Source organism: Lagenorhynchus albirostris, chromosome 16, assembly GCF_949774975.1.
Source record: "Lagenorhynchus albirostris chromosome 16, mLagAlb1.1, whole genome shotgun sequence".
NCBI lineage: Eukaryota > Metazoa > Chordata > Mammalia > Artiodactyla > Delphinidae > Lagenorhynchus > Lagenorhynchus albirostris.
In genome coordinates this window covers 75,250,979-75,263,634 of record NC_083110.1, presented here as the reverse complement: position 1 = coordinate 75,263,634, position 12,656 = coordinate 75,250,979, and the positions used below count along the sequence as shown (strand labels likewise).

General features: G+C 42.7%; 1 protein-coding gene across 3 annotated transcripts in view; it reads left to right on the top strand.

Annotated features, from left to right (window-relative positions):
• The window catches only part of LOC132507552 (ATPase PAAT-like), a 26,211-nt gene extending 13,555 nt beyond the window's left edge, over positions 1–12,656 (top strand). Inside the window, exon 6 of one of the 3 annotated variants that reach the window (XM_060127026.1) lies at positions 12,453–12,656. In XM_060127026.1, the coding sequence (XP_059983009.1) occupies positions 12,453–12,648 (196 nt within the window). In that variant the 3' untranslated portion in view covers positions 12,649–12,656. Of the gene's footprint in view, positions 1–844; positions 2,000–3,003; positions 3,154–12,452 lie in introns of those variants that run through there. The other 2 variants (XM_060127027.1, XM_060127025.1) reach the window with 2 other exon arrangements.

Genomic DNA, 12,656 nt, shown 5'->3' with positions numbered 1-12,656 from the left:
ACTCAACATTAAAAAAATCCAATTAGAACATGGGCAGAAGACATGAAGAGACATTTTATCAGAGAGGATGTACAAAAAGCAAATAAGCAAATGAAAAGATGTGTGACTGACCTCAGGGCTATTAAGGAAACGCATATTAAAACGACAATATACCACTATACAGTTATTTAAATGGCTAAAATAAAAAGTTTAAAAGTGGTAACAACAGCAAGTACTGATGAGGATGTGGAGAAACTGGATCTCATTTTAAATCCTGTGAGGTTTTAAAATGGTACAGCCACTCTAAAAAATATTTTAGCAGTTTCTAATAACTAAACGTACAGTTGTGCTCCTGGGCATTCATCCCAGAGAAATGAAAACATCTGTCCACACAAAAGCCTGTACACAGTTATTCATAGAAGCTTCCAGTAATTTAATAAAGTTGTGTGGATTAAAAAAGAAAAAAACTATTTAAATTGTACAGTTGCTTGGGGAAGTACTTGGAAAACCTTAAAAAAATCTTGCAAGATTACTTTAGATTTGGAGCTCAAAATCAAAAGGACCCTTTCTAAAGAGCCATTCTTTGAGGGTAGAAATTCCATCATCTTCATTTTTATATTCTCATTTCAATTGTATGCTTAAATGTTTAAAGAATTGAAGAAATAAGAATGCTTTGGGCATTCAGGATTGCGGTCACCTGTTGAGTGTATTTTAGAACCTGGAAGTGTGTTGTATGGAGACGGTATAGTGGTGGAGACAAATTTCAGCAATGTGTGTTGGCTGCTTTATCGTACTACAGTTTGGTTGTTTTTGTTATAATATTAGGGAAAATTGTTACATTATTATTTTTTAAATTTACTTTTAGAATGGAAGAGCAATCCATTTGTTCCTACTTGGAAAAGATTCTTTCTAAAAATATGGAACTGATGGAAAAGAAACTTACGGACTACATTGATCAGCGAATATATAAACTCCAGGAGCACATAGATAATAAGATTGCTTTGTTAGTGGACTTGCTGCAAAGTCCCAAGTCCCCACCCTCTGGCATGCCTCTAAGACATTATGACTCTGGAGAAAGACTTTCAAATGGAGAAAGATAGCACTGAACGTGTTCAAAGTACTACAGATATTTATTACATATTTATTACAAATCCAAACCCCAAAAAGTCAAAGCAACTATTTAATGTCATTTGAGGATCACCGTTTACTTACGTAAAGCAATCTCAGTGTTCATTTTAACTGACTGTTACTGTAAATCTCATCCTGTACACTAAGAGTTAACGTGATAGGGTCAAAAATTATTTTTGTTTTCCATATTTTTCACTTTTATAAGAAATTCACATATACTTGCTTAAAGTGTTCAAGTTTTTTAAGAATTTCTAATGCTTTTCATTAGTTGGTAGTTTATATGTGTTTGATTGGAATACTCTTAATTTTTAGAAAGACCTTATGTTTTACGGGTATACAAAATGCTTAGAATACTTGATTGTTATTTTTTCGTTTTCTAATTGATCTTAGAAAACTGGGTACTTAAGACTTGAAACCTTTAATTTCAGATCACCATATTACCTTTTTTATTGTTTATTTCAGATAAAAAATTAGATGTGATATTTGGCATGTGTAAAATTGGTTTACATTGGGGCCATTAATTTTGTGTTCTGTCACACTGTAGTTATGGATAGAAAAGTAAAAATTAGAACTGACCTATTCTTTGTTAGGATTATTACTTTAGATTTTATGTTTGATGTAAAATGAGAGAAGTCATCTTGTTTGATCTCCGTCAACTCAGAAAGTAGAAGGAATTCTCTCCTTTTCTGAGCTGATACAGGTTCTTCTTTCCAGAGCCCTTTTCTGATTAAAGTGTGAAATGCTGAGGTTCTGCATTGAAGGATTAAGGCATATGAATCAAGGAGATGGCAGATCTCTCTGGCAGACATGATTTTCAGAAATTATACCTATTGTATATGCGTTGTAAGGTGATATACTTGCATCTGAAAAATAAATGCATCCACTCTGGAAAGTACTTGTCTTAAACAAATAAAAATATTTTTTTTCATCTAATATTTAAGATGAAAAAGGATGGTTTACACTCATTTAGTATGTTGTATTTTGATGAATTTAGTTCTTTGAAGTGAAAACTAATATAAAGTGTGGTCATTTATTAATCACTCTGACCTTAGGGACATGAGGACTTGTATATTACTTTTTCAGTCTTTTCCTAATTTATTAACAACATATGTAGCCATTAGGTAGCATTTCTTTCAGCACTCAGGAGAAATGTGTCTCATTTAAAGCTGAACCCTTTCATTAATAGTTTATACAATTTCTAAAAAAAAAAAAATAGTTTATACAATTTCTGATTATTGTGGTCTGTTCTTTGATTCACAAATTGCTTTAATATAATTATAACGAGAACACATGTGCTATGTTTTCTAAAGTAATTAAAATAAATACAATATTCATGATTATAGTAGTAGAAATAATTCAGATGAGCTTTAATTCCTGATCATCCATTTCTTAATTTCTCCATGTTAATGAAAACCTAAATTACATTTTGTATATATTAGAGATTCATAGTTATTGATTTTCTTATACTTACATATTGCTCTATGTATGTATATGTAATTGCTTTATTAAAATTATTATCACCTAAGAAAATACTGCCTGCTCAGATAGGAGGAACAGACCACAGTATGTACAAAATCTGTTAAGTCTTTTTTTTCTTGTAACTTTTCTGCCCTTGTATGTGGCACACCCAGTAAGTCAAGTCTGGGAAATCAGGGCTGGCAAATGCACCTTCAGAGGTGTCACGGTAACCACTGCAGTTTGAGGTGGCTGCAAGGGGTGTGTGGGTGATCAAAAATTAAATCAAGATACAGGTTACGGGGAACTTCCCTGGTGGCGCAGTAGTAAAGAATCCGCCTGCCAGTGCAGGGGACACGGGTTCCAGCCCTGGTCCGGGAAGATCCCACGTGCCATGGACAACTAAGCCCGTGCGCTATAACTACTAATCCTGCGCTCTAGAGCCCGTGAGCCACAACTACTGAGCCCGCACGCCTACAGCCCGTGCTCCACAAGAAGCCACCGCAATGAGAAGCCCACGCACTGCAATGAAGAGGAGCCCCCCACTCTCTGCAACTAGAGAAAGCCCGCGCACAGCAACGAAGACACAGTGCAGCCAAAAATAAATAAATTTATAAAAATAAAAAAAGATACAGGTTGCGTATTTTACTTTCCACATTGCCTCGCCTTTGAGTAGTAATTCACCTCTTTCTTCCCTGTGGTAGCATATGAAGTTTTTCATCCCTCTGTCATCACTGGACTTCGACCCTTTTAGGTTCAGGGCAAGGAGTGAGTTTGTGCGCTGCAGCCACGTGGCTCAAGCAGAGACGGCCGCTGGAGGCTCTTCCTCACTTAGCCCCAGCCTGGCTTTCCAGGCTCATTGGCCACCACCACATGACCTGCGTTGCAGCCCGCCCTTTCTTCCCAAGTCTCCTCAAGCTGCTGCTTCCGGCAGATGAGAGTCCTCGTGCACTGATCCCCACCTCTTCCTGCCCTAAATCACACTACTGTTCAAAGCTTAGCTGAGGTGCAGCCTTCACGAGCTGCCCTTGGTCTCTCCGTTCCTCAGCAAGCGACTGGACAGGTGAAACATGAGAAAACAACACAGAAGGCTCTCTTTAGGGGTAAGTAAAACAGTTTAGATTGGCTCAAGCATATGATGCGTGTCAGGTAGAGGAAAGGCTTGAAAAGGTAGCCTGGGTCTGGCCTGGGAAAACCATCGCTGCTCCACTCGGGATTTGTTAGCACCAAATAATCAGTGGCTCAAGCAGGAGGGTGACATGATTCGCTCTGGGCCTCAGAAAGGAGTGGAGCTTTGCTTGGGACCTCACGTGCAGAATTTCTTGGCATTCTGCTTTGGGTGCTATGAATGTACAACCATGTAACATCTGGTTGCCTGACAAAGGTAAGTCAGTGTTGCTCTTCATTTGCTCTCCAATCTCTGTCAGAATCACCTGGGGAAGTTGTTAAACATGAAGGTTTAACAAATCGCACCAGAGGGAGAAGCGGTCCCTGAATAGGCATTTCAAAAGATCTCAGGGTTATTATTATTCAGATAACAGGCTGAGCTTGGGGAGTCTGCTTTGGTCTCTATCATAGCACACCTCGACACAGAGCCATCTGATCAGCCCCTCCCATCTGCCTTACCTGGGAGCTGGTTAGAAAGGCAAACTCATGAGCTTTACCCCAAAACCAATGAATCAGAATCTCTGGTGGGGCCCAGTAGAGACCCTTCGGTGAAGGTTCCATCAAAAACTTAATGTTTTCACTTTCACACTTTGCATCTGGATGAAGCCTGTGAACGGAACACATCTGTGGTTGGAGAAGAGCCACGATCAGAGGGATCAACTGCTCACATTGGCGTCACAGTTTACAAAGTGGTGACACCTGTGTTCTCACTGAACCCTCTCAGACGTTAATAGCCTCCACCGCCATTGTCAAACCACACATTATTCATTATCTTTTCTCTTTCGAGAAGAAGCAACAGGCTCGGGGAGCTGAACCACTTTGCCAACCATTCTATCAGGTAAGTGGGGAAGATGGGCCTGGAATCCAGGACTCCTTTCCTTCCCCTTACTTCCATTCTCTGTTCCCCGTGCCCATGTGGGTTTTGGTATAGAACCTTCTTACTTGGAACTGATCCCCTTTGACATTTGAAATCCAAGGCTGTTGAAAGGAGAAGTGACGCCTTTTCCATGGCCACCTCTTTCAAGGTAAAGCAAGTACAGCATCTTCCTAGTTGTCCCTTCCTTTCCTCACATCACTACTTCCTCCTCCTTTTTTTTTTGGCTGCGCCATGCACAGCATGTGCAGCTTGTGGGATCTTAGTTCCCTGACCAGGGATTGAACCCATGCCCCCCTGCAGTGGAAGTGCGAAATCTTAACCACTGGACCACCAGGGAAGTCCCACTACTTTCTCCTTCAGGGCAGTCCCATGCCCTGCATTGGACAGCAGCCCAGGATTTCAGTTTTCTACCATTTTGACATTTTCTCTCCAAATGCCCTCAGAGACCATATTTCCAAGATGACTTAGAGAAAAAAATCACAAGGATAGAAAAACCTGAATTCTCTTTCCATCTTAGTTATTCCTGCTGTGTAACTTTGGATGAGTGGCTTTACCTTTCTTGGCCTCAGTTTTCTCTTCTGTAAGATTGGAGATATCACAGCCTACTCATTCTCTTGTATGAAGTTTATATGACTTGCCTTGCACAGGCCTAGTATATAGGAGATACCCAGTAAATGTTAAATTTTTCCCTCCCTCTTTCTACTCTTCTGTTCTCTGTCTTCTTAAGTAGCAAGAATGGGACTTCCCTGGTGGCCCAGTGGTTAAGAATCCATCTTGCAATGCAGGGGACGCCCGTTTGATCCCTGGTTGGGGAACTAAGATCCCACATGCTGTGGGGCAACTAAGCTGAGGTGCTGCAACTACTGAGCCCGTGCACTCTGGAGCCCATTGGCCACAACTAGAGAGAAGCTTGCCCACTGCAACAAAAGATCCCGTGTGCCGCAACTAAGACCTGACACAGCCAATAAATAAATAAATATTTAATAAATAACAAGAGTGACATACGTGGTTCTTAATATCATTACTATTCCAGTACATTTGAAAGTCCCCCCCCCTTCCATCTTAGGTGCTATAGGGAAGTCACATTCAAAGTCAATTATATTGAGCAGTCGTTCTTGAGTCTGGTTCCTGAAGCAGCAGCAGCAGCATACCCTGGGAACCTACTTGAAATGCAGATTTTCAGGCCCTACCTCACAATACTGACTCAGAAGCTCTGGGGCTGGGCCCAGCCATCCATGGTTCATCAAGCCCTCCAGCTGATATGGATGCATGCGCAGTTTGAGAACCGCTGGTCTACGTTTAAAAGCACAGGCTCTGCAGCCAGATTGCATGGGTTCCTTGCTAAAACCCCACTGACACCCTCCAAAGGTGTTCTATAACAGGCAGAAAAAAAATCTAGACTTTTTACTAAGAGCTCTAAACCCCCATAAGATTTTGTCCTTGGCTAATTTTTCCAACTCCGTCTCCTACCACCGCTCTCCCCTGGATGCATCCCACTAGCCACAATGGCCCTTTTCTTGTCCCTTGAACGCACCAAACCCACTGCAGCCTTGGGATTCATTTACTATTTTCTTTGCCTGGAATACACCTCCTCACTTTGCTCCCCCGTTTTTCTAGGCCTCTGCTGGAATGTCACCTGTTCAGAAAGGTATGTCAGCTATTTTTACTTTCTTTTCCTTTAACTGTCCTTTAAGGGGGTAGATCTTTTCAGGACAAATTCTATTAGTTTTTCTTCATCCGAGAATGTCCTTTTTCCTCCATTCCTGAACGATAGTTTTGCCAGATACAGAATTTAACAGTTGTTTTCATTCAGCCCTTGGAAAAATGTCATGTACTACTTTCTTCTGGCCTCCATGGTTACAAACAAGAAAGAAGTGCGTTGTCATGTGAATTGGTGTTCCTCTGTAGGTAATGTGTTGTTTCTAGCTGCTTTCAAGTTTGTTTCTTTGTCTTTAGTTTTCAGAAGTTGAATTTAGAATGTGTCTTGCCGTGGATTTTCTTGGCTTTATCCTGTTCAGGATTTTCTCAGCTTCTTGAATCTGTCTTTTGCCAAATTTGGGAAGTTTTTAGCTATTATTTCTTCAAAACCTCATCCCCATTCTCTCTCTTCTTTCCTAAGACTCTGATAACATAAATGTTGGAACTTTTGTTATGGTCCCAAAGGTCCCTGAGGCTTTGTTAATTTTTGTTCAGATTATTAAATTCTCTTGTTCTGTCCTCAAGTTCGCTGATTTGGTCCCGTCATTTCCATCTGCTACTGAACCCTTCCAGTAGGTGTTTTTGTTTTGTTTTGTTTTTTAATTTCTGTTAATGTACTTTTTAGTTCTATAATATCTATTTGGTTTTTTTGTTGTAACTTCCCTTTCTTTGCTGAAATTTCAATATTGTCATTATTTCAAGAAGATTTGGTATTGATTACCAAAGGCTTTGTAGGATTCTGTCTTCAATTCTTTCTGGATAATTCCAACATTTGATTCATCTTGCTGTTAGCATCAATTCATGGTCTCTTCTCATTCAGGTGTTACTTCTCTGGTTCTTGGTCTGCCAGGTGATTTTCCATTGAATCCTGAATATTTTGGCTATTATGTTAGGAGACTCTAGGTCCTATTTAAATCTTTAATTTTATCAGGTAGCCACTGGGTTAGGTTTAGAATGCAGATCCTGGCCTATTTTCGTGGGATGAGGTTTCAATGACAATATAATGTTCAGAGGTTTTTCGATGCTACTTTGATCTGCTTAGTTTTTTTGGTGCCACTGGGGCTCCCAAGCCTCCAGCAGTGCTGCCTGAAGGAGCAGGAGATTCCCCAGGCTACAGCCATTTGGTGCATCTAGGTGTGAGAGGGAATCTCTGGCCCACTTCCACTAGCCACTGACTGTCAGGGGGCTCCCACACTGTCCGCCTTGCCACTGGGCTAGCCTGGGCTTGTCAGCAGGACTCGCATTAAATCCAGGGAGAATGAACTCTCCAGAGCCACCCTCTGTTGCTGGATTCAGAGTTGGGGAACATCGGGCCTGGGCTACCTTCTTCTGTCCTGATGCTATACTGCTCATCCAGGCCTAGGGTCCCTAACCAGTTTGCTTTCTCTTTCCAACTTTCACAGTTCTCCTTCGTTTGACCTTTGTTGTGTTTTCTTTTGGTTTTTACCTCAGTTATTACAGTTATTCTTTGCAGAGAGGAGCCGGGAGAAACAAATCTAAGCTTTCTTGTCTGTATCTGGAGTCTCCTCATTTAATGTTACTAGATTGGCTGGGTATGAGTACCTTAAATCATATATACTTGACTTAGAACAGGTATCCTATTCAACTTTCATTTTTGTAACCCTTTAAACTATAAAGTATGAAAATCTTGCAATATCAATGAGCATATATGCTTGAATCCTAGTAAATGGCTCTGTATTATTTCATTGTGTAGCTAACATAAAGTCGTCTATAATTGAACTCCTAAGTGTAAGACTATTTTTAATCTCCCCGTTTCTATCTTTTTCCTTTATTTTTTAAATTGAAATTTTAAATCCTTAAAATTATCGTGAGGGAAATAAGACCTGCAAAGTTAAAGACTTAGAATTAAGTGATTCAAAATAGTATATCTGGGGCTTCCCTGGTGGTGCAGTGGTTGAGAGTCTGCCTGCTGATGCAGGGGACCTGGGTTCGTGCCCCGGTCCGGGAGGATCCCGCATGCCGCGGAGCGGCTGGGCCCGTGGGCCATGGCCGCTGAGCCTGCGCGTCCGGAGCTTGTGCTCCGCAGCGGGAGAGGCCACAACAGTGAAAGGCCCAAGTACAGCAAAAAAAAAAAAAAAAAAAAAAAAATAGTATATCTGTTTCATGGGGGCTAAAATATACCTACACATGGAACAGAACTCAGAACTCCATGAAAGAGCTGGTGTCCAGAGAGTTGATGTTACACAGCCTATGGCCTGATAGACATACAAGTTGGAGCTGGACAGAGGCTGTGCTTCTAAAGTGAGCTCTTCAACCTTGGATCTTAATTCCTCCTAACGGGGATGATTCGATCCCTGTTTCTCAAATTACAGGTTTGATAAAATATCCTGTTCCCTAAAGTTTTTTGTTTTTTGTTCAATTTTTTTTCCAGTTGGCCTTCATCCAGATCTGGATGGTTGAACTGTAGTAAGTATGTTTAGCAGTAGAATTGTTTATGCTTCTTTCCTGGCTCACGTTCCCCAATTGCATTGTGTTAGATTAAGCAAATTGCTTATTCCAGACAAACCGGATTTCCTGGGAGGATGTAGGGGGGAAAATGGCAGAAAGGCCTCTGGTCTCCTGTTGAGACAGAATGAGGGACAAAGTCTCCTAGAATCTCCTTAAACCATGAGATGGCACGACAGCTGTCAGTGGGAGAATTAAAAACTTTCTTTCCTTAAAACATAATCACTTATGAAATGGGTTTGTGTATTCTATTACACAGCATGATATTTTTTAAAAAGTCTTTCCCTTAGTCATTCCCATAAAACAGTATTTTTAAGTTTGCTGAATAGCAAAGGGTCAATCCTGACTCTATCAGTAAATATATTTCATGAGACCCAGGTGTTTAGGATCAAAACCATTTGCTCAAGTGCAGGCCTGTTTTTTACTGACAGTTGCACATTACTGCCTGTGAAAGGGAAAAGATTCTTCTCAATTTTTCTATTAATTTCCTTCTCTCTGGACTTTGTAGTTCAGTCTTTTTTCATCCATGAATAAACCTTTACCCAACCTGGACCAGCTCAGGATTCTGGGCTTCTCCGGGAAGATCCATTCATGTTTTAGATGCATCGAGAAGGCTCTGTGGCATGGGTTCATTCTTCTTCCACTGAAGGAAGCATACTGAGGTTGCTAAGTGACTGTGAGCAGGGGGAACTCACACTCACTGCTTGCCTGCACTTCTCTGCCCAGGTGTGTGTAAGATGTTTGACCTCAAGATTATGATTTGCCATTGGTGGCGGCTTACTGATGACCGCATTTGTGCTGACAGGCGTTGTCATCTGTCTTTACTTCAAAGCAGCCGACACATTAAAGTGAGTGATGTGGGTAAGAGTGGCTAACACCCCCCCAGATGTGATCCTGGGGTTCTGTGCTGAGCGGGGTCATCCCTTGCCCTATGGCCACACCCTGGGTGAGGTCAGGAACAGCAGGAGGGTTTGAGACGACAAAGGCAGTGCGTGTAGAATCTTGGCTTCTTCCCCTTCTGGTTTGGGGCTGTGAGCTCGTAAGTAGAATGTTCTCAGCCAGGTGGCTCTGTGCTGCCTTGTCACTTGACCTCATTGAGTTTACCCTCAGCTGGCTGATTGCACACTGGCTGGCCCCGCTCCGTTCAGGCTCTGCAGACTGGGGACTGTCGGGGAGACTGTGTGAATGAGTCTCTGCCTCTGTTCGCCCAGAGGACGGGCTGAGCTGACCTCCTCTTGCCTGAGTTGGGGAGCTCTCAGGGTGTCCTCTCACTTGTGGCCTTGGGGACGGTGAGGGGGGCCTACAGGACTCTGGGGAAGCGCCTGAGGAAGCTGACAAGGGAGTGTAGATCAGACAAGAGAGCATTAAATTGGGGGGAAAGAAACCTTCAAACATGGGAGAGATTGGTTGTCAGAAGCAGTGGTGTTCCCATTCTAGGGAAGTTAGGCCTGTGTGCTGGAAGGTGAATCCCAGCACCCAGGCGACGGCTGACTTTGGCTTCTGTCATGCTCTGCACTTGGAGGACTTGCAGTGATCATCTCGTGACCCACACTTGCAATTCACTCTCCCTTATTTGCTGTAACCTGATTATACATTTCTGGCAATCATAGGAGAGAAAGGGATTAGACAGGAACTTGGGACGGGGGCAGAGCACTTTGGGCTGGTGTCATGTGTTTGATTGGCTCCAGCCCCAAACTTTCCAGATACCCCTGACAATTGTAACAGATGGACTGAAATGAAAAATTCTAATTCCATGCTTTGTGTATATTTTTCTGAAGTGCTGCAAAGGCCCCTGTTGCTATGACCATAACCAAGAGCAATCGAGACAAGGTCACCGGGGCTACAAACTCCATCTCTGAGTCTTATCCCAGCCTCCAGTGCTGTGAAGAATGTAGCTTTCCTGCCGAATTTGACCCCCTGCCATCGTGCTTCTGTGACATAAACAAGGGACTCTGAATACAGAATGAGTAGTAGAAGGTGTCTATAAATACCAACTGCTACCATCTGAGCAGTTCCAGAAACAAGGATTCTGTCATATTTCTTCCTTATTTGTTATGAATATATTATGTGTGTATTTACATATATTAAGAAAATATCTTTGTTTTCTTTCCTCTCTTATTTCCATATCATGTAACATAAGATATATTGACTTTATATCAGCATTCAGTATTTAATTTTACATCATAGTATTTAGGTTACAGGATATCAGGAAAATAGTGAACATCACTCAAGGACTTCCCTGCTCTTCTGGAGAAGGAACTAGTGTGTTTTGGGTTGCACGCAGAATAGTTGTATCATGTTAGGTGGAATTATGACCTTATTGTTGTCTTTATCTGGAGATTAAGTATGCTTTAAGAAGATGCATATGAGTGCCACGTTGACTCAGGGTGGACTTGTGGTGGTTAATTTTATGGGTCAACTTTACTGAGCTGAGGGATGCCCAGACTGCTACTAAACCATTATTTATGGGTGTGTTTGTGCGGGTGTTTTCAGAAGATATTAGCATTTGAATCAGTAGACTGAGTAAAAATCTGTCCTCACCCGTGTGGGTGGGCGTCATCCAATCCCTTGAGAAACTGAATAGAACAAAAGGCAGAGGAAGAGCAAATTCATTCTCTCTCTTCTTGAGCTGGGACATCAATCTTCTGCCCTCAGACATTGGAGCTCCTGTTGGACTCGGGGACTCACACTAGCAACCCCGCCACCTCATCCCCCCTCCCCTGGTTCTTAGTGGCCTCGGACTGGGAGTTTCACCACTGGCTCCCCTGGTTCTCAGGTCTTCAGACTCAGACGGAATTACACCACGGGCTTTCCTGGAAGCTTTCCCAGCTTGCAGCAGGCATATTGTGTCATATCTCATCCTCCATAATTGGGTGAGGCAATTCCATTATACGTGTCCTCTTATGTATCTGTATATATCCTATTCTGTTTCTCTGGAGAACCCTGACTAATAGAGTTGGATAGGACATGAAAAGCACTTGGAAACTAAAGCATTTTTAAGTAGTATGAAAAGCAAACAAACAAAGCCCCCTTAATTCTTCTCAGTGTACATTTTCTTGAGCACCTCCTGCGTCTAAAATAGTGGGTTCAGCAAGACAAAGTACAGACACAGAAGCTTTGGTTCCTGAACTCAAGAATCTGTCCACAGTGTAAAATCCTACCCTGGAAACCTGTAGGTCAAACAAAATTCAGGTTTCATTAGAGGCCCAAGCAAAGGGCGTGGAGATCCTGTGGAAGGAATAATTAATGGTGGGGGAGGGGGGACAGGTGAGAGCCTCAGGGGAGGCTTCCTGGAGAGAAGACATTAGGATTCCAGCAACTGTAGGAGGAGATGGAGGGCAGGCCCAGGCAGCCAAACGACGCGGCCCAGGCTCAGAGGTTTGAACACGTGTGGGCTGTGGGATGTACAGTGGGAGGTGAGTCCGGATAATAAGCTAGGCTGAGACGGAGATGGTGTTGGAGGCCATGCTAAGGGGTGTGCCTTCCATCCTGCCCTGTGGAGCTCCAGCTTCAAGCTCCTGGGGGCTCTCCACTGAGTTGAGGGTGGATCTGTTAGGGGAACCACAGACCGAAACCGCCCGCCCTGGCCAGATATAATAGTAACCACCCGCATGAGTTATCTTACAAGAGGAGGTCCTGGTAAGAAATGCGGAACTAACATTCCTTACCCACCCACCCACAGGAAGAATTCGGGAAAGGTCAAAAGGAGACAGGAGACGCCAGTCCATGTCCTACCAGCCTCCCAGAATCGTTCTCGCTGGAATCCATCTCGGCTGAGCAATGCGCGTGCCACCAGGAAGGACCCTGAGTCAGACCAGATACGGGCCAAGCAAAATGATTGGCCAGAGACCACCCAGAAACTAACCCCATCACCATAAACCCTGAG